Source organism: Myodes glareolus, chromosome 5 (assembly GCF_982192425.1).
Source record: "Myodes glareolus chromosome 5, mMyoGla1.1, whole genome shotgun sequence".
In the NCBI taxonomy this organism is placed as follows: Eukaryota; Metazoa; Chordata; class Mammalia; order Rodentia; family Cricetidae; genus Myodes; species Myodes glareolus.
Window position 1 is genome coordinate 113698229 of NC_142030.1, and position 22787 is coordinate 113721015.

A 22787-nucleotide genomic window follows, 5' to 3' on the forward strand; every position below is an offset into this window, starting at 1 on the left:
CTTCAAAGGGGAGGCCATAGTGTGATGTGCTGTGGGATTACAATGATGCCTTCCCCACCTGCAACTATTCGAAGCTGCCTGGAAAACATTAAAAAAACAAAAACAAAAATGACACAGTCCTTCTTTTATTTCCAGCAGTTGTATACTATGGGCTGATACAGAGGTCTGAGTGATGTTCCACGGTACTAGAAACCTCCATGCTCAAGTTTCATTGCTCTTTACCAATTTGCTATCTCAACTACAGGGTTCTGTCTTATCTGGTATTATAAGGATCCTCTACACTCTCTGAAATTCTCATTTTTTTTCTTTCCTTTCACATCATGGTTTAGTCTCTTCAGAGAGGTTTAGGATCACATCGTGGGCCTTTCTTGCCATTCTGTTCTCCCTGCCAGTGGGATTCCTGAGCAGTATTGGGAGAGGCCAGTTTTCAGATTATAGATTCTAGCCATGAAATCTGGCAAAACTTTACTTTTTAACATCTGCTTTTAAAAGATAATTCTTTTAAAATTTTAATTTTATTTATTATGCATATGGGCATTTTGCCTCCATGTATGTCCGTACACCACATCACTGTCCACAGAGGCTACACTAAACATTGGATTTCCTGGGCCTAGAGTTACGTGTGGTTGTGAAACACTATGTGGGTGCTGGGATTCGAACTCAGGTCCTTTCCTAGAGTAGCAAGTGCTCGTAACTGCTGAACGGGTTTTCCAGCTCCAACAACTGTTGCTCTTTGTTATGGTGGGAAGGATGTATTTTGGCTCACAGTTGGAAGGTAGAGAGAACATCATTGCAGGGAGAGTCTTGGGCACCTTCTTTTTTATTCTGTAGATGGTGCTGCTCACTTTCGGCTTTTGTGTTTCTTCAGCTAAACCTTTCTGAAATCATGCTCATTGACACATCCAGAGATTTTCCCATGGTGATTCTAAATCCAATCAAGTTGGATTTAATAAAGCGTCTGAGTTAATCCATTGAGCTAACAGTGTCTGGTAACTATTCCTATAACTTTCTTTTCAAGACAGGGTGTCACTACACAGATGAGGCTGGCCTCAGAGTCACAGATATCTGCCATTCTCTGCCTCCCGAGTGCTAGGATTAAAGGCATTGCCACTCCAGCTTACTATAGCTATGCACACAGACATGCACACATATACTTATATGTGTATGTATCCATATACCTATATATGCACATATATTTACATGTGTGAACACACACATATTCATATATTACTATAATAAATAGTTTTTTGAAACCCAAAGCTATGATATAGATTATTATTAATATCATTATTATTGGTTCTTTTGAAACAGAGTCTTACTTTGTAGCCTTGGCTGTCCTGGGGCTTGCTAAGTAGAACAGACTGGCTTTGAACTCATAAAGCTCTGTCTGTCTCAGCCTCCCTAGTACAAGCGAAGACTTATTCTTTTAAAAAGATTTATTTTTATGTGTATGAGTGATTTGTCTGCAGTATGTCTGTGCATCACATGGTGCACTGCCTTCAGAGGAAGCTATCATTCGGGTCCTTTGCAATAGCAGTCCATGCTCTTGGCTGCTGAGCTACCTCTCCAGTCCCATTAAAGAAGAATAGAGGACATAATGTTTAGGAAATCCAAAAATTCTTGAAAAGCTGTTTTTTGTCCTGGCTGCTTTCTCCATCCATATTTAATGAAACTGTGTAGATAACTTAAAAACTAGGTGCCTTGATGGGAATTTCAGTTCTCGTTCTCTCTCTCTCTCTCTCTCTCTCTTCCTTTGTCTCTCTCTCTTGTCAGCTCGAATTTCTTGAAATGAAGGCAGATCCTGAATAGCGCAAAATTAAAACTCTCAAATGCAAATATCTAGATTCATAAAGCAACCTTGATAGTGGCAATTCAAAGAACAAAATTTACTCAATTATTTCAAATAGTAAATTGTCCCAGATCTGCTTGCTTCATCAATAAAAAAGTTTTCAGTGAACACCCATACAGCAAAGGTGTAGCTTTGGTGATGAACTCAGCACTGGGGAGGCTGAGGAGGAAGTATGGAGTTCAAAAGCAGGCTATACTGGGAATCCTGGCTCCAACCACCCAACCCGCTTCTACTCCCCGCCCCGAGTGTTTGTAAGTAAAATCCAGAGAAGTCTAAGAGAAAACAACGGTCTATCTCCTATATCACTATGTTTCCTTTCTAATCTTTATTTTTTCGTCCACTGCTCTGTGTCATTAAGCTCCTTTTAAACTTAAAATCATCAGGATACAAGTCCTTAGCTGTTTTTGTCCTGATAAGAAAGGGGATAAGATAAGTTTAATTTCAGTGGTTTCCACGAAGCACGTTCAACTCCCTTCTAAAACAGACTTTCCAAAGTCTTCAAGGGTCTTGAGAAAATGTCAGGAAGACCGGGCCAGCCTCCTGGGAATTGTGTATTTTGTCTTACACAAAGCCTCGCCTATATAGAGTCCCTGAAAGCCCTCACTTTCAATTAGCCTGGAAAACAAAACTCATCTGTAAAGCGGGTAAGGAGCAAGTTAATGAAAAACGTTCACTAGGCACAGGGTTCAACAGCAGAGGGCACAATACCCACTGGCCAGGGCCAGAGGCTTGGCGGTGAGGGTGGGCAGAACCTGAGGATCGCTGGGTTTTGTAGTTCGCTATTAGTCTCGTCTGCATGTTCTCCCGGGAGCTGAACTACAACCCCCACATTGCACTGCTTGCTCTTCTCCCCACCTAGCCTCTGGTCCGCGGAGAAACCTCCTGGGAAATAGCCCCGCCCCGCCCCGCTCCCGTACGCACGCGTCACGTTTGTTTACCCTGAGGCCCCGCCCCAGACTCCCGCTCTCCCCGCTCCGCCCAGGAATGTCGTCAGCCCAATGCCTATTCATGATCAACTCCGCCCCGCCCGCCTTCCCGCGCTTCATTAATATTCATGACCGAGCTCAGGCCGCAGCTCCCGGGCGCTGAGGCTGTCCGGCAGCGGGCGGGGCCTGGCGCTGGGGAGCCCGCGACCCGCGGGGAGGGCGTGTGGGGGGGCGGTGGCGACGAAACGGGCGGGCGGGAGCGCGGGATGGAACACCGAGACACCGACGGAATGCTCCAGATCGCCACATAATCCTCTGGAACGGCCGCGCCGAACGCCATCGGCGTCTCCCTTCTCCGCGCGCTGCCGCAGCCATCGTCTCCCACCTTCGCCTCACCTCCTCCTCCGTTGCTGTCTCCGGAGCTGGGGGGGCGACGCGAAGCCCCGCTACGATGGAGCCCGCCGCCGCAGCCCGGGCACAGCGACTCGCCGACCCCGCGGGTGAGGACCGAGCCCCGGCGGCGGCGGCCGAGGGCGCTGGGAGTCCGGAGCCCGCGCCGAGCGTGGCCACGGCCGCTAGCGGCGGGAACGGCGGCGCGGCGCGAGAGCAGGCCCCCTGCGAGGCGCAGCCGGGGCCAATGCCCGGCCGCGCGGGAGGCACCGGGCGCAGGCGGCGGCGCGGGGCGCCTCAGCCCGCGGCCGGCGGGGCCGCCCCGGTGCCCGCAGCCGGCGGCGGCGCCGCCAATTCGCTGCTGCTGAGGAGAGGGCGGCTGAAGAGGAATCTGTCGGCCGCCGCCTCGTCTTCCTCGTCGCCGTCCTCGGCGTCCTCGGCCGCCGGCGGCCTCCCGGCCTCCTGCTCGGCCTCGGCGTCGCTGTGCACTCGGAGCCTGGACAGGAAGACGCTGCTCCTGAAGCACCGGCAGCTGCTGCAGCTGCAGCCGTCGGACAGGGACTGGGTGAGGCACCAGCTCCAGCGGGGCTGCGTGCACGTCTTTGACCGCCACACGGCCTCGTCCTACCTTCGCCCAGTGCTCTGCACGATGGACACCACAGCTGCCGAGGTGGCCGCTCGGCTTCTGCAGCTGGGCCATAAAGGCGGCGGGGTGGTGAAGGTGCTGGGCCAGGGGCTGCCTCCTGCCGCCGCTCCGGCCCCGGTCGTCCAGAGCCCGGACGCCGGGCTCGGGAGGGAAGTGGAGCCACCGCCCTCGAGCAGCGCTCCCGGGGCTGTCGGGGGCCCTGCGCGCGCGCCTCCAGCCGACCTGCCGCTTCCCGGGGGCTCCTGGCCACACTGCGCACCCCGCGCCAGCCCCGCGCCCTCGGACTGCAGCCCCCGGGAGCTGTTCGCTGGTGGCCTCGGTTCTCCGCCCCGCGCCGCGCACCCGGCCTCCGACACCGAGAGCTTCAGCCTGAGCCCCAGTGCCGAGAGCGTGTCGGACCGGCTGGACCTCTACAGCAGCGGCGGCGGCTCCTCGTCGTCGGAAGAGCTAGAGGCTGACCCGACCCTGGTGTCGACCAGGGCTCCTGGGCCGCCTCCCCACCGCCCCAGCCGCCCAGCGCAGCCTCGACCTCCTTCCCCGAAGACCTCGCCCTCACTGCAGTCGAAAGCCCCCAAGGTTGTCGATGGCACAGGCGGGATGGCCGGCCAGGGTCCCAGAGAGGACAAGGTAGTGACGGCTGCAACTCCAGGCTGCCCTCCGTCGACCCCGGGGCGGATCCGGGAGACCGCGCAAAAGACGTCTTCGCCGCCTTCCCTCTATGTCCAGTTTCACGGAGAGACTACCCGGCGCCTCGAGGCGGACGAGAAACCATTGCAGATCCAAAATGACTACCTCTTCCAACTGGGATTCAGTGAGCTGTGGAGGGTGCAGGAGGAAGGCATGGACTCTGAGATTGGCTGCCTCATCAGATTCTACGCAGGTAAGAAGTTGCCCGCACGTTGATATGTGTTTCTAACCCTGGCAGGGACCGATAAATGATTCAAGGGACCTGGTGTGTCAGATACCCTTTTCTAGCTTGTTCACATGCCGTCTGTGTAAGTACTAAATCGAGCATTCTTTAAATCTGCAAGTTTTAGTCGGCTGTCCAGGGCTGAGGTTGGAAAACCAGGCGGATGAGGTGACAGAGTCGCCTGGAATACAGGAAACAGGTCAACACTTGAGAGAGGTAGCCGCCGTAACTGTAAAGGTGCTTTCCTTCAGGCCTGCTCGGGGTTGCAGGCAGTTTGGGATTTCAGGAAAATGCCCGATGCTATCATATGTACAGAGGACAGTGACCAACCAAAACTGCTCCAGGGTGCCTTCCCTATGTTCTTCTATGAGTCCACAGTTTCCCTTTCGCAGGCAGTAAGTGTAGTGTGGGCTGCTGGGAGCTGTGCTCTTGTCAACTGATGCCCTTGTTTGTTCCTCTGCCTGCCACGCTTATTTACTGTCTGAGTGCTTAGACACCTGGTAAGTTTGTGTTCTTTGTTTTGAGTGCTGCTTACCCTAGCGCTTTTTCATTGCTTTTGTTTAGTTTCCCCTCCAAGTTTGAATCCTTGCAGTAAAAAAAAAAAAAAAAAAAGAGTTGGCCTGTTTCTGTCTTAGAGCCTTTATTGTCAGAACTGTGGCAGGATTCGAAACAGACTGGAGTTCATAGCGTTTGGTGTTTCCCGCCTCTGATATGACCCGACTCTTCAGTACCTGTTCAAAGTGCTTGTCCTCTCTCTTTTGCCAAGAGGCTTGGCTGGAACTAAGTGATGGAGTTACATGGGTGCTGGGTGTTGTGTCTGAGCTTTGTAAGCCACTTGCACTCTCCCTCTGCTTTAGAGTTCTCGGTGGCCATAACTTTTGTTTAAAATAGTTAGCATAGGAGAATTAAAACTTTGGGTGTCATATTGCAAGTGCATATGAGAACTCTTGCTAACAACCCCAAGACTCCATAGCTGTTCTTCCACTACTGTTCTAGCTGGAGTTAGTTTGCATGAATTAGTCTTCAGCGCCCACATTGAGATATGCAAGACAGACAGCATGCCTGGAAGACGTGTTCCTCTAACTTTTGTTTAAGTTGTTCTGGACTTAAGTGAGTATTTTGATTAATATTTGCCTCATAAAGGGAACCAAATTGTAATACAGTAGCATTTTTCTTGGAGATAGTATCTTAATGGAAGATATGCCTTTAAATTTTTTTTTTTTTTTGGCCCAGAAAAGGGTAGGAGCAACAACTATGTCTTTTTCTTTCATGGCTCATGTAACTTGTGAAATATTTCTTTGCAAAGACATCAAATAGTACTAACACTTGGAAGGGAGAGTATTTTAGGAAGAATGATAATCTTTCTTAATCACATAGAGGGAAATAGCTATAAAACAAGGTATATGCAATGAAAAATATTTGCGCTTGCTCTTATGTATGGAGGAAGCTTTTCTCTCCACTTTGCTGATGACTGAATAGGTTGATTAGAATCAGATTTGTGGGAAAGGTTGGGTGTCACAGTTCTGAAGTTTAAATCTTGGATTCTCTTTGGCTGTTTTTACAGCAGTGTTTAAAACATTCTGAGTGGACTGTGAGCAGTTTGCTTTTATTCTTTCATATTTATCTCAGTTGAAAGTTGATCTGATTTTTTTTTTGTTAAATCTTAAATTTCTGGTGTGGTTATTTTAATCTTTTTGTTTTTGTTTATGAAAAGTAGTAATTGTTACCTCCTGAACTCAGTACAGTATTTCTATGTATAGCATAAATAGATGCGGGCGTCAGCGTATATGCTCATAAAAGTAACTAATAAAGTGAGGATGCCCCACACAAATTATCCAGCCTGCTCTTGAACGTGAAGCCTGTGTCCATGTGTTCTAGAAGAAAGGTGTCTGGCTATTGCAAAGCTGTGTGACTGCTTATTTTGGCATTTAAGCAAAGTTGGACTTAATTTAAGCCTTAATCAAAGTACTGAGCATCTCTGGACTGGTATTTGTCTTAGAATAAAACTCAGCCTCACTAGATGCTGTTTCAATTTTCACCAGGATGTGTGAAAATTTCTAACAGCAAGGCATTGCTGAAAGGTGGCCCTGCATGTCTGAATTGTCAGGACATATGGTGAAGGCTTGCCCCAGGCTGGGGAGATTCCTAGAAATGGCTTCTGCTCCTGTGGAATATAGGACAACCAAAAGGAGGCTTTTGTGTTTTGATTGTTAGTGCTTTTGTGTACGAAGAGAACAATTCATGTATGTTTTAAATGATTTCTTTTAAGAAGGACTGGAAAATTCTGTATTATTTGCTTCAATAATTTCACATATATACTGTTTTTTAATTTATTGTTGCATGTCTTTTCTAGTGGAGTTAAAGATAGCTAGGAAATTTGAGATGGCTTGACAATATTTTCCTATGTTTAAAGGGAGGACATTATCACTATCTGTGTTCTTCTCCGCCACCTTGTTTCTTTCTCTCTCTCTCTCTCTCTCTCTCTCTCTCTCTCTCTCTCTCTTTCTTTCTTTCTTTCTTTCTTTCTTTCACAATGCTGTTGTCCAACAGAGGCCTTCCATTCTCTTGAGGGGCATTGTTCAATTAAATTTCAGTTTTATAATCTTCCTCAGGTTGCTTAAGGGCTTTGAAAGCTATTTGTGGTTACTTTGAATGGTTAAGTATTTATTTGGGTAAGTTAAAATGAAAGTCTTTAAGTGAGGTCACTCTTGGATGAGAAGATACCAAAACTTATAATTGCAATTACCAAAAACTTTGTTTGAAAATCGTTACTGCTCCTATTGCAAAAGCATTCTTTGAGTTTTAAAATAGGAGGAAATTCAATTGGTGTTATCTAATGTCATGTTAAGTTTGTTAATTATATTAAGGTTTAATTTTCTTTTAAAAAATTACACAACTTAAGTCATACCTGAAAGAGTAATTTTGTTAGAAAAAAATTCAGGAATTCAGTTACCTGGCCTGAGTTATGAACACCTAAGCATGAATGAGATGCTTTGCTTTGCTCCCTGGGGCATGTGTCATAGGACAGGGGTAAACTCATCTTTTCCAGCACCTTTTGTTTTAGCTCTAGTAGTCTGTTCAATTCAAACAGTGAAAGATTGTCACCATGATGGAGCACACACCCTGCACCTAGTGAATCTTTAGATGTGTTCATGTGGGTTTCCTTGGGGCTGCTTGGTAGTTCGCCTCCCTCCCCTTCTCATATTCCTATCCTTTCTCTCTTTTGGGAATGCTCAGTGCTTCCGTGATTTCCTGCATGGAAACCTAGAAGGGTGGTTAGCACCAGCAGTGCATTGACAAGTAGGTTCTTATTACTATAATTACAGCAGTGCTGAGTAGTGTGGTTTAAATATGTGACTCCAGTGTGTGCCTCAGTAGTGCTTTTAAGTACAAAGGCTTTCAGTTTATTTTGTTTTCTGTGCTTAACACTTTGTTGTGTTTATATATTTATTTGCCATATGAAGTGTGTGATGTCTTTTAACTATGGTTTGATAAAACCATACATTGGGGTTTATTGTCTTCAGAAATATTAAAGGGCTTTCACATAAATGGTCTCCTTTGTCTTTTCAAGAACCATTAGGGAGGAGTCCTGGTGTCAGTCAGTCCTCCTTTCAGATGGAGATGGTACATTGACAGCTGATTCTTGCTGAGGGTTTCCAGTCCCTGGCAGAGCTGAGACAAGGGAGCGAAGTTTGTGATTCAACTCACTGTCTATGAATTTCATTTACACTTGAGTTTTCAGAAAATATGCTATGTTTATTGGTAATGAGGTGCTGTTATCGTTCAGTTCTGGGTGCTTCCTTGTAAAATGCAGATGACTGTTTTTATCACATGGCCTTTAAAAATGTAAAGAACCAAGATTGACAAGTAAGAGCAGTGCGGAAAGTATTAGTGTTCTAAATATTCTGGTTATAAATCATGATTCTTAAAGTTGATAAGGCTTATGTAGTGATTACATTTGTATCCAAGTATTTCTTGTTTGTTAAATCTTTATTGGGAAGTTATCTGAGCAGATAACCTCAGAGTGGGTTTTATGATCACTTCTTTTAAAGCAATGAAAGTCCTCAACATTAAAGAGCTTATCTGTTTGTTTGAAAGCTGAATTGCCAGTACTCTTTATAGTAAATAGTGTGTTATTGATATTTTCTTGTACCGTTTTGTGATTCTTAGGTTGTACAAGAGCATTTATTCTCTGAATTTCATTATAGTGTTTTGAAAATGGTGGACATTTTGTACTTATGATTGTAGCAAGCACATAGGATAGGTCAGTCTGTGGGAAGTCTCTTTCTCGAGGTGAGATTAATCAAGAGTGCAGACCTAGCGTGTGAGTCTCAGAGGTCAGTCCACACTGCCAGGACAAAACTAAATAAACTGTCAACTGCTGTAAATGGTTGTGTAATGCATGCTTATTATTGTCTTCTTACAAAATTTAGCTTTTGATTTATTAGGAAGGTAACAGTCCCTGACATCATATAGGAGCCGTGCCTTGTATAAATCTTGGAATTTTTTCTTATTGTTTGGATTGAATTTGTGTAGTTTGTTAAGCAGCTGGTGCAGTGTGCCCTGATTTTTTTTGACTTCCATCCTGTTTGGGTCCCCAGGGATGTGTTAAACACACATGCACACAGAGGCATTTCTCCCATGGCAGGAGATTTCAGATGTGCCACATACTATTAATATCTTCTCTTCCACGTGACTGGGCTCTGTGGACTTTTAGAGAACAGTTTTCCCTCCAAGTTTTCCTGGAATTAATAGCTCGCCTCTTTCAAAGGCATCTCTTACCTTGACTTTGAGATTTATTTAATGAGACACCTGTCAAAAGAGACATCTTACATTTAATGATTTTGTTATGTGTCACATTTCAGCTACCCAGGCTGCTGGACAGGAGGAGGCTTAATTATAAACGCTTAAAGTCCATTCAGTGGGAAAGCTGTTTCTTTAAAAGCACCCGGCGTTTGTGGAAATTGAAAAAGAGGTCTTATCAAAATGCCTCATAACAGTGTGTGAAGATAAGGCCTCCTCCACCCCACCTTTTTAAATTGTCCCCTCCTTTAATCACATCCATCTGCTGGGGCCCTGGCACTGAGGGTTTATCCCACTTAGGGTCCCCGGACTTCTAAGGCAGACTCTTTGTATTTACCTTTGGGTTTCTAGAGACAGTAGGATAAACAAAACATACCAAACACCTGCCGCGCTTGGAGCGCTATGGGAGCTCCTTCAGCTAAGAGGTCCACACTCTTTTCACCTGCATTTGTAGAACATGAGATTGTGCCCAAAGTGGGCCGATATCTCAAAGGCTATTTATTGGCTGAAGGAGTTCACACAGCAGTGGTATTTTAGATATTTTTAGCCTAAGACTATTTGATTGCCTGTTTAGATTTACATGGCACCTCAGTTAAGGATTTAGAAAATTCTTGTAAGCTGAAACTCAAGGATGTGGAAAGAATGAATTTTAATGGTACTGTGATTAAAGAACATTAGGATATCTGGTTAGCCATGACATAGCTCTTTCAACACACGTCGTATAGTAATTTTTATCATGTATGATAGTGGTCACCAATTAACAAAATAGAGCTTAAATATTTTCGGTATAATGGTTATCTTGTAAGCATGAGTTGTTCTGCCACACTTTTTAGTATGTTAGATGGAAACAAAGCATATCTGATACTGTTTTCATTCATTTTCAGACGTTTAGTGATGACGTCTGGTTGAAGGAGGTGTGTGTCTAGTGGTCTTCAGTTGCAGTGCTGTGTTAAAACTGGGCAAAGTACTTTATTTGAATGTAGTCTATATTTTGAGTTTGAAAACTTAAATATTTCAGTAAAAGGGAAAAATTTCCAAAGTGTTTGTCATAAAGTTTTCTAAATGAAGCTTGACTAAAGATAAATTAGTTTTAGTTCCGGTTACATAAATGTATTCAGCTAAGATTGAATATAATTTGAAAAAATTTAGTTGTGAACCATTTCAATAATCAGTGAAAATTCCATTTAGAAATTTAAAGTCTAAGTGAATTTGAATGAGTAGTCTTTGTTTGTTTTCCTCATCTTTTCCAAGCAGGAAGAGGTTTGTTTGTTAGCATTTCTTCTGGTTCACGTGTCTCATGAAGAGCACTTGGAGAATGAACGGATCTTTTCATATTCCTGCCTCAGTTAGTAGGTCACAGCATTTGGGCTTTCTTGTCAAGCACACACATATGCATATTTTTAAATGTAGCATCAGTAAGCAGGAGCTTTGCTTGCTTTCATTGCATATTTAATAATTATTGGGTCTTGTATTTGGTTTACTTCTGAAATATTGTTTCTGATTTTGAGATTTTTTTTTGAGCTTTACTTTGAGAACTGTATTCCTTGGGAAAACTTTCTTTTTTCCTATATAGGTACTTTAAGAGTGTGGCTAGATGCAGCCTTATTGTTGACACTACATTTTTTGGTTTTTGGGTTCCGCTAATGCTCTGTGTATGTTTTGGGGGACAGGGAATAAGTAAACTGTTTCTTACCAAAACACAAAACTTCGGGGGTAAAAGTCCTCTCTCATTTCAGAGTCTGCTTGGGAGGAAGTGGTTTTGTGATTTGGAGAATCCACTTTGTCCTGAGAGTTGGTAAACTTGATATGATTTGAGTGTCTATTTTTTTTTTCTCCTTGGTGCTGAGGAGGGAATCCAAAGTCTTTGATACGTATAAGACAGGACTATCCAGCCACATCCTCGGTCCTTGTTTTTGTGAGACACGTCTTGCTATGCAGCCTAATCTTACTTTAGAACAGGAAGTCTTTCTGTTCTGCCCCTGCTGGACTCACAAGTGTGAGCTAGCAGACCTACTCGGGTATTCATTGTAACCTATGCTGCACTGTCATTTCGTCATCTGGATTTCTTCTGATTCTTAAATTCTGAGATTCTAGTAACAAGCCTAATTTTAGATAGATTCTCAAAGTTGTAGTTATTTGGAGTTCTGTAGTTTTGGTTCAAAACTGTCAAGTCACCTAGAAAGGGCTTCCATCTAACTTAAGGTTTGGATAGGGGTCAGACTAAAGAAGATAAACAATGTTTGATTTGTCCTCCCTGTCATTAATACTTCCCAAAGTAGAATCTGGCATGCTAGCGATATATTGAAGTTAAATTCTTTTCTTAATTGATTCATAAATTTCCCTTCACAATCTGTTTTATATAGCTTACTGTAATATTACATGTAGAGGAGCCTCACTGTTCAAAACTTGCCAGTTGATTATTTTTTAAGATTGTTTTATGGATGTGCGTTAACCTGAGTGTGTGTGTGTGTGTGTGTGTGTGTGTGTCTGTGTGTGAGTGAGTGCACGTGTGAGTAGGTACCCATGAAAGCCAAAAGAGGGGAGCAGACATGCTAGAACTAGGCATTTAGGCAGTTGTGAGCTGCTCACAGTGTGGGTACTGGGAACTGAATCTGGGCCCTCTGCAAAGAGCATGTCTGATCAGTTAGTTTTAATTCATGATGAGCTTAATACCTTAGTTCCTTCTAATGGAAGGAAAAGCACAAAAAGTAAATGAAAATCCACACTACATTTATTAGATGATGGAATTCAGGAAACGAAGAGATAATTTAGCACAGCTGTGTTTTACTAGATGAGGAAAGTAAACTTATAGAGGTTGGAGTTGAGAATCAGTGAGAAGTCAGTATCAGAATTGAGAACACACCCAGATTTTGATAGGTGCTCCAGTCCTTTCCCACACATTGTGAACTTGTAAGGTTAACTATTTTTAGATGTTCTTTTTGTTTTAATTGTTTAATACAAAGGTTTGAAGACTGTTCTTTACACATTTCAACCTTTCTTTATTACTTGTTTCTTTCTAGTCAGTGCCTTTGAGAGGTGGCATATCACTGTGACAGACTGTAAGGGGAGCACCTGTAACTGAGAAGCAGACAGCTAGGTACTCATTGCACAAAGGGAAATTAGATTTCTTTCTTGATGCTACCTATCATTTGGGAGAGTTAGGATAGAATTTATAACAGCTTGCTGAGAAGAGGCCGAGTTCTACAGTATCAGTGCTGGCTTGCTTCAGCTTTTAAGTTGAAGTAGTTAGAAGAATGGAAATGTTTGAAAAAGTAAGAATGCTTTTAATCCCAGCACTAGGGAGGCAGAGGCAGGTGGATCTCTGTGAGTTCAAGAACAGAGAGATCTACAGAGAGAGTTCCAGGACAGCCAGGGTAATGCAGAGAAACCCTGTCTCAAAAAACAAAACAAAAAGATAAAAAATTAATTAGTAGAAAAAAATTAGAATGAGTTTGCACCAAAAGATTAATTGTAATGTTTATTAATAATTTCAATTAAAATATTTTAATATAAAGTTAATTGTGCAGTTTTTTATTCCAGTGCCTATGTTAAAGTTCTACTGAAGTGCCTGTTCATGGTTCTTCCTTTGTGTAGTGTGAACAGTTGAAAAAACCTTGTTCAGTGATCCTTGTACTTCTGTTGTATTGAATTTTGAAGTCCGTATCATGACATATCTTTTGGGAGATATCTATCTATCATCTGTGGTAACAAAAACATAATTTGGGAGCTGTGGAAACAGAGTTCCAGGTATTTTTAGGGGTTTAAGAGATTTTCTGTTAACGTATATCTATTTTAATTGAATCATTTCTGTAAGCAAAAGTTTAATCTTTCTATGTAGAAGGTAGTATATTGAGTCAGTTGATTCCCTAAAGATTACTGTTCATTTTTAAGGTGAGAATAGAAACCTTTTTCAGTGCACAGAAGTACAAAAGGGTAACATTACCTTGCATCTGGAAGATTTAGTATGTATCTCAGGTGCTGAAACAAGGGGGGATTTCTCTTGATAATCTCTTAGAAAGATGGGTTGGGTGAGCTGTGGTTGACATTCAGATTTAAATAACAAGGAATTCTTATGCATAAATACTGCTCTAGTTAGCAGACTTCTGCCCTGTCCTCCCATGCACACTGTGTTTTTAGGTAGGTAGGAGTCATGCTTTGAGGATGAAGTCTATGCATGGGATCTTCTTGGGGAAGAAAAAAACCTTAACAGATTGTTATTTGTATTAACTTGAGTCTTTTTTTCCACACTAGTGGTTTAATGTGAGTGCCTGTTTATGTCACTAGTCTGTTTTGGGTGGGTGATTTTCTCTTGATGATTTATAAGATTCATTTATGGAAAAGTTTTGTTTCCCAAGTCATTAATATTTTCATTATCTATTCCCTTTTTACTGATCTTTGAGTCCCTGCATCCTGTCATCTTTCCTTATTCCAAGATTGAAAACCAGTCCTTTCAGATCTCTCTATTGTTTGATTAAATAAGAAGTAAGGAATTTAAATTGTCCCCATATTTTTTGTTGAGTAATTGTCTTCTTCACTCATTGAAAATGCTACACTGTTCCCCAGAGATTCTTGTTTTTAACTTGATGGGAAATTAAAATTTTTCTTATGGAGTAATTTTGGTCCTGTAACTTGAATTTGTTGAGGAAGAAAATTAAGAGAACGAGGGCTATTAAGTCAATTTACTATAGTCTTTCATTTATTTATTTATTTATTTATTTTTAATGCTTTAAATTCCCTATATAGCCATTACTTAAAAAAACAAAAGACTTATTTTCTGTGTCTGCCTTACTGAATGTATGTGCATTTCATGTGCTGTCCCCGCAGAAGTCTTTTTTGTTTTTTTTTGACAGTAGCCCTGACTGTCCTAGAACTTCCTGTGTAGTCCAGGCTAGCCTCAAATTCACAGAGATCAGCCTGCCTGTTTCCCAAGTGCTGGAATCAAAGGTGTGTGCTGCGCCCTCCACATCCACACCCACCTGTGGTGCGTGTTAACTCCACTATCACTGAAAGGTGTTGTAGCACGGGATTGTAGGCTCTTCTCTTCTGGGTCCCGTAGGATCTCAGAGTGCCTGGGTTGAGAGCTGGCTTGCAGGTGGAATGTAAATACTGTTTGGATATAGTTTTTTTTCATTTATATATCAAAGTCTCTTCCACATTCTTATCATAGTATTTATCTTGTCACATCTGCATGTTACGTGTGGAGTCATTCCCTCCTACCATGTGGGGCCCAGGATGAAACTCAGGTCGTCAGGTCTGGTGGCAAACACCTCTACTCACTGAGCTTGCTGGCCCTAAAGGCATTTGAAAAAAAAATTCATTCTAGTATATAATGTATCTTGGCCATATTCATCCTTCCTTCCCTTCATCTAAAGAAAATCTAAAAACATGGTTCTGTGTTTCAAATTTGAACTTCTTTTGATTAGGCATTAATCTCACCTTCTTATTTAAATTACCGAAAATTCCTTTATTTCTCTTTCTGGAGAAATCTGAATTACCTTGACAGCTATTGTGAAATACAAGTGGTTTATTTTTGGAGTTTAGAAAAAGGAAGGCTAAGGCACCTTTTGAAATCAGTAATCCTGGCTGCTGTTGGAGCTTCCAGGTTTTTTTTGGTTGACCTGGGAAGGAAGTCCATGAGTAGTGACCATGAACTGGTCATAATTACTACTGTGTTTTGGTTCTAGAGATTGAATCCAGGGCCTCGTGTGCTAGGCAATGTGTATTGCACTTTGGATGACATCCCCAGGCCTTTGTCAGTTAAGGGTTGGGAGATGGCTTGGCCAGTGAAGTGCTTGCTTTTCTGGCAGAGGACCCTAGTTAGATCACTAGAACCCTCCAGTGCTGGGTGTGGCTGCGTGTGAGGAGGGCTTGCTGTGCTGGAGGACTTAGGTGGTGTCCTTGAGGATGACACCTGGGTTGTCCCCAGCCTTCATGTGCATTTGTATCCGAGCAGGCACGCACGCATGCACACACGCACACACGCACACACACGCACACGCACACACGCACACACACACACACACACACACACACACATTTTAAAAAGTGTAATTTGAAAGAACTCTCATTTGATATAACAGAGCATTGTGATACTGGTGTTATCTTGGAACCTGCTGTGCATGAACTCCCATAAATGATGAAGTGGTTTTTAGTGGGGTTGGAGGAGGGTGAAGTATAGAAAATTGAAATGATGAGAGCATTTGTCTTCTTTGGTAAGCAGTCTTTTATAGGTGGGTGACCAATTCTTTAATTGTAAGTGTCCACAAGGTATAAGTTGTAGTACTATTAAGCTTTTAGTTTTATAAGATTTTAATTGGTAGAAGACTGGGTTTCTTTTCTACAGAATTATTTTAGCCAAGGTCTTACAGTGTAGCACAGGCTTTCCTTGAACTTGCAGCAATCCTTCAGCCTCAGCCTGCTAGGTGTTTGTATTCCAGTGTATACCACTATAGTTGGTCATGGGCTTTTAGTTGTATTGCTGAGGTTCCAAGTTACCATTTCTGAAAGTAGATTTTACATTTGAATACATTCTTGTTTTGAAGACAAATATTCAGACCTATTGTAGTTGGCAAGCTGATTTAAGTTACACGCAAGTGGGTCTGTTTGCTTTCTATTGATGTGATAAAGAACATGAGCAGAGTTACCGGGAGGAAAGGGTTTATTTCACTTTACAGCTTATAGTCTTTTCATGAAGGGAAATGGGGTTGGGGCGGAACCTGAGGCAGGAATGTGGAAGCAGGAACTGAAGCAGAGGTTAAGGAGGAGTGCTGTTCACTGGCACAGGGTGGCACCACAGTGGGCTGGGCCTTCCATGGCAAACAGTAATCAAGAAAATGCCCAGAAACATGCTCACAGGCCGCTGTGATGAAGGCAGCTCCTCAAAAGAGGCTCCCTTTTCCTAGAGCACTCCAGCCTTGTGACAAGTCGACAGATAGTGATCAGTACACTAACAAGTCACCTCACATCTTTTAATTTGTAAAATTAAGTGCAGATTATTTAAACTGTCTCAGCATTGTTGTATCCTGCTGTGTAGTTTTAAAAATGCATAGTAGTTTATTATTTAGCAAACACATCACAGTTTGAGGCCTTGTATCAAGTTTTTTTTTAACATATTAACTAATTTAGTTCTTATCATAACCCCGTGAGGTAGGTAATGTTATTCCACAGTATTGCAGGTACAGGAACTGAAGTGCCGGTTTGTAGTCTGTAGTCTGTTTGCATTTGTATAAAGAACAAAGCAGAGGTAAAATTTAGGTCTGTGTCTCTTATGCCAGAATCAATTATTAGTTCACTGGTAAGTGTCATCTTTGTTGGTTTTAGGAAGTACAGGCTCGGAACTCTTTAGGGTTCTGGGATTGAGTTCTCTGATTGTGTCTCCAGCCCTACTTTTACTTCCTACTGCTTAAAGTTGTTGAGGATCAAGTGGGCCATGAATGAAAGTGCTGAGGAACACAGTGTTACAAACCAGGTACTAATTAGCCACACATTGCCAAGTTTTTCTTTTTGGCGGGAAGAGCCTTGACTGAGAAACTGGAGACCTGTGTTTGACCGTGAGCCTCTCCACTTTCTATGCTTTAACCTCTCTCAGCTCCCTTTGTCAGACAGGGAGAAGAGGTGATTAAAAAAATCCATCTGAAAGAACTTTGTGAGGTTGAGATGTGAGGATATATGTGGAAGTGCTGTGTAAACTGTGAGATGTTACATAAACATAATGTGGTTCTATTATTTTTGGCAATAGTAAATTGCCACAGATGTTAATGAGTGTTAATTAGAGCTCATTAAGGAAGATGAGATATACTGTTGGCCCTGCCGCTCAGTTGCTGGAGGACCACATTCAGTCAGTAGTTACTATTGAAAATCTAAGACGCCAGAGGTGTTTTTAATCAGAGGCAACTGATGCGATCTCCCAGCGATGCTTGAAATGCTTGTAGACTTGAGGGCACTTTAAGGTAGCATGGTAACATTTCCAAATGGAAAGGTGATACTTTTAAAGGAGGCATGGTTCTCACAGATTGCTCTAATATCAGAAAAGGAGGGGCGTGCTCTGGGAAAGTGTGAGCCTTGAGGGGCCAGAAGGTATAATGCTGCCTTAATTCTGGATCCTGACTTACCTAGGGCCACCAGTTCCAGGCCCAGTAAGACTGTTAGTACTAGCCATTCCAATTTCATCTTTAAATTGGCCAGCTGCTCCTCTAGTCACCTAGGCATTTTTATTTGTTTGAATTATTTGGGGTGTGCTTTTGGGGAGCATCTATTAATTTTGCTCTTTTGGTTAGATGTGAATCTGTGCATGTTAGGGCCTGAAGCCTTACTGTGGCCCACCTTACACTAAAGTCATTCTCTTCTTTTTGTAAGGCCTGTCATGTCTTATTTTTATACCGCTTTATGAATCTTTATGGGATATGCTATGTTTATCTTTTGAAAGATGTAATTTTAATGGTATGTATTGACCACATTAATGTAAAATTTGAATAATAACAAACTGATTATGACTTTGATGCTTTTAAAAAATTCTTAGACTTTTACTGTCTGAAACTTCATGGACCATATTTTTTTTTTAAACCTTTGTGTTAACTAGGAATAGGTACAACTCTTAGGTGTTGATATAAGCAAAACCAACTTACTGGCTTTCCCCTCCTGGCTATAACATCTGTACTGCACACATGGTAGGATGTGTATGTATGTACGTGTGTTTAGATGTGCATGCCTATAGATGTTTCTGTATAGATGTGTTTGAGTATTTATTTATACATGTGTAAGTGCATAGGCATGGATATGTATATTTATGTGTATGCATGCATGTATATGTGTGTATGTTCGTGTGTGTGCACTCCACAGCAAGTGGAGGACAACTTTCTGCTCTCATTGGCAAGGTGAAGTCTTGACTAATGAGGTCTTATGGATTATCTTGCAGACTCTGAAATACTACCGAATGTAGTAATGTGAATGACAACTCTGGAAGAGCTTCATTTTACATTTTTCACATTAGCTGTAAAATTCTGATATATATCAAAATATATTTCCAATCCTGTCTAACAAAAATAAGTCCTGCTTCTAAGTCAAATAAAAATACTTATAAATCAGACTGATCAGCATTCAGGCTAATTATCTGCCAATATGCGTTTTCCACCACCGTTAGCACTATTGCCCTCTGGAACCCCTTTCAGCGGCTTTAGCTGACTCATGACCACAGCATCCGTACCTGACAGGCTGATTTCATGGGATGGATCAACAGGCGATTATCAGCGGTGTGATCATAAGAATAGGTACTGCTTCATATGCTTATAAAGCAGAAGCTCAATGAACCCTTGTTCTCTAATACAGAACCCTCGCTCTGTAAGTGTGTATCTTGGAACTGCTTAAGAGGGCAAGGTTCTAAAGATACCACACAAAAGACCATTTCCGAGAGCAGTGATTGTCTTGTGTGTTCATGGTGCTTGTGATCCACTCTGAGTCAGCTGGGAACTAATAGAGAATTGGAGCTGCCATTGCTCCTTCTTCCCTCACTACTAACAAAACAAAATAGTTTATAGTCCTGGTGTTAAGGAACTGACAGATTAACCCAGCTGGCATCTACCTCCAGATAATACTGGTGGAAAAAGGCATAAATAGTGTTCATTTTCTTTAAAGCACTTTGATGTGCACATTTATGCTTAATCCATGTACAGTCTATTCTTTCTTATAGAACCTTTTTTTTAAAAGAATAGACCAGTATGGTTTGTAGACAGTTATCAAGTCAAAACTGAGTGAGCATGATTGAAGTGTAGTGTTTGCTAAAATATAGTTTTGCCCGGCTTTACTATAAATTGGGTGTCAGCCTTAGTGATATCTTAGAGGGTTTAGAATCTTAGCATTGGAAGAGATCAGAGGGCATTTAGACCATCCCTGCTCCCTACCTACCCCATCCTTCTGATAGGGCCTCATTATATAGCCCTGGCTAGCCTCAGAACTCTCTATGCTTCTGTCTCAGCCTCCCTAGTTCCCTGGCTAGCCATCTTCTTGTCTCAGCTTCCGTAGTGCTGAATGAATTCCTGGTCTATGCTACCCACTCACCACTAGTCCAGTTTTTACCTCTCAGAGAAACCTGCATTTAGAAAATTCTTGGCTGATGGTCATTTTGTGTCTTTCTTGCCTACAAGTTAGGAATGTAAGCCCTTTTTTTTCCAGGACAGCTTTTCTGAGGCTTTGCTTCTTGAAGTGTGCTGTTTGGACCAGCAGTTCCTGGGAGCCTTTTAGAGGCGCAGACTCTTGGGGCCTCCCTGCAGATTTCCCAAGGGTCATGGTTTTAACAGGGTCCTCAGATGTCTTCAGAACCTTAGGTTTTGAGTACCAGTGCTGGATAAATCGGGGACAGATTGACTGTGTAAGATTGAGGTATGATTCCGGAGAGATAATGGGGCCCAGTCCTGGGACTCACTAGCTAATTGACTGTCTTCTGGTCTGGGTGATGGGAGGATTGTGGGTCAATGTATGAAAGTGGTAGGTATGAGGTATCACTCACTTAGTAAGATGTACGTACTGGGATTATAGGTAGAAGCTGGCGTGAATGAGGGTTTGCCTCATGCCCATTTTATGGAACTACACATTGGAGGACTGACTTTGCTGAGATAGATAGGACTGAGCTGGCTATAGCCGCCTGCTTCAGCTGGCAGCATTGGTTTACACTGTCTTTCAAGTCTCAGTACAGGTTGTTGTTCCTTCCACTGATTTGTGTGTGTGTGTGTGTTTGTATGTGTGTGTGTACAAAATAAATGTAAGTACTGCCTATGGGACACAAATGAAGAGGTCTAAGAAGAATGTTTGCATTAGAGTTATGAAATTCTCAGGGTGTATTATTTTTGAATGACAATGTTTTCCTGTCTAGTGGGGTGGGGACTTCCATAAGCAATTAGCATCCAACTTCCTGAAAGTAGAATGCTCTGGAAATGTTTCCTGGAAAGGGCTGGATATGTAAGGTACAAAAGTTTTGAACACTGTCCTCCAGGCATGGTAGTTGTAGTCCTCATCAGAACTACTACTTGCAAAGGATACAGGAGATTGGGCCTTTTGGCTGTTTCCTTCCCTCATATAGAGGACTTGGTGGAGCCAGTCCTTGATTTCTTGTGACCTCCCAGGCCACTTCTGCTGGCACCTCCCAATTTAGCTGTATATAATTCTGCCACAGTTGTTTATGTTTCCAGAGATGTGAGAGCATGTTGACTATGGAGGGTTAACTGGAGGGAGAGTCCAGCTAGGAGAAGGTTGACTTTTGCACTGGAATGAGACCTTGGCTGCTTTGTGGGTACGCATTCTCCTTTCTAACTCTCCATCCATGCTCTGTAGCTGACCCAGTAAACTCGGTGGTCCCTCAAGTTGAGCGGAATTATACTGTGGTTTATCAATGGGACCCTATAAAGAGTTGGTAAATGTTTGTCTTTCCTGGAAAAAGGTTTCTGAAACAAAAGGAATGAATGACAGCCCAGTGTGGATGAGGAATGGTGAGTAACTTGGACTGGTGAAGATTAACAATGGTAAGAAATGGGATTAAAAAGGAAGGTTAGGGTCACCTGATGTGCTAAGTAAGTAAAGACTTGATAAACTAAATTGAAGGGTGACATGGTTAGGTTCGTATGCTAGGATTTAAATGACAGACAACTGGAGGATGGGTTGGAGGAAGTTCCTGGGGGGGGAGGGTTGGAGCATTACTAAACATTCATGGCGTGCACTTAGGCTAATGCTTCCTGTTACCACAGTGAGATGTGATGTGACCTTTGCCTCAAGTTCAGCCTAAGAGGAAAGAAGAAAAAAATTAACAGTATGGACCCTGCCACTTTAAAGGTTTGGAAATGTGGTTGTGCCAAATAGAAAAACAATCACCTCTGCTTTGGTTAAGGCGGTGGCAGAGGTTTTGAAGATCAGAACGAGTGAAGCAGGAAGCAGGACTGTGTGGGAAAGGGCTTGGGAGGAAGGGCATGTCCAACTTGTCGGCATTGACTTGACTTTTTCCTACAGAGTTCATGCTCAAGAATCATACAATTGAGTTACAAAAAAAGAAAAAAAATCCCTTCATGTTTAAAGTGAATTTATATGTTGACCACATTCATAGCCATTATAACTCTGGGCTGTGATTGCATGTATCTGGAAGATGGTTGTTGGGTTTTAGTGGTTAATCATTTGTGCAGTGTGTATTTTGTGTGTGGGGATGGGAAGTTAAGAGTTTTTAAAAATTCATTTCTGAGCTAATTTGAATATGTTCTCCATTTTGAGAAGTAGAAATACGGTATCAACAAGCCTGGCAGGGCTTTAGATGTCGGTTTGATTTGATTTCCAGTGTGAGTGGCTGCAATCCCCATTAATTAACTCTTGAGAATTCCTTCAATGAGGGGAGAGATGAATTAGAATTTGAATAGTTAAGTCTGATGTTCTGAAGGACATCAAGTATGTCTGATGAGCTCAGAGATCATTTATTTTAATGAATTAGTTAAAGGTTTGATGGAATTTGGAAGTGGAATGTACCCTAGTTTACATCTCTGTTGCTGTAGTAAAACTCGGACCAAAAGAGACTTGGCGAGGGCCAGCGGTGTCAGCACATACCTGTAATCCTAGGGAAGGCAGAGGCCAGCCTGATCTACAGAGTGAGTTCCAGGTACAGCCTGGGCTACACAGAGAAACCTTGTCTTGAAAAACAAAACAAACAAGAAGCTTGGAGAGGGAAGGGTTTATTTCATTTACAGCTTAGTCTCATGAAGGAAAGTCAGGGGAGGAACCTGAGGCAGGTACTGAAGGAAAAAACAATGGAGAAACACTGCTTTTTGGCCTGCTCAGCCTGCTGTCATAGACACTCAGGGCCTCCTGCCCAGGATTGAATTGCTCACTGTGGGCTGGGTCCTCTAAAATCAATCGTTAATCAAGGAAATGCCCCACGTATATACCCGCAGGTCAACCTAATGGGGTCAGTTCTTTAATTAAGGATCCCTCCTCTTCCCAAGGGATTTTAGTTTGGGTCAAGTTAATACAAAGTAACCAGCCAGACCGAATGTAAGGATGAACACAGTTCTGAGGAAGCAACTCTCAGGAACAATACTTTTACTTAAGTGTTAATGGGTTATATTGAATGAAAACTATTTCAGACATATAAAAGATAGTCTGTATGCTTTGCAGTTAATAGCTAGTTTTTGGTGGTGTTTCTTTCAGAGAGTCAGTGATGGGAAAGGACATAAGAAGTCTCAAGTTTTGGCATTGATCTGAAGTTCAGTTTCCTAGAGAGATAACTCAGACTGACCT

General features: G+C 42.5%; 1 protein-coding gene across 1 annotated transcript in view; it reads left to right on the forward strand.

Moving 5' to 3' along the window:
- Window positions 1-3023: 3023 nt before the first annotated feature.
- Window positions 3024-22787, forward strand: part of Phlpp1 (PH domain and leucine rich repeat protein phosphatase 1) — a 204539-nt gene continuing 184775 nt past the window's right edge. The window contains exon 1 of the mRNA XM_048443747.3: window positions 3024-4691. Within this exon, the coding sequence (XP_048299704.3) occupies window positions 3227-4691 (1465 nt within the window). The 5' untranslated portion in view covers window positions 3024-3226. The remainder of the gene's footprint in view (window positions 4692-22787) is intronic.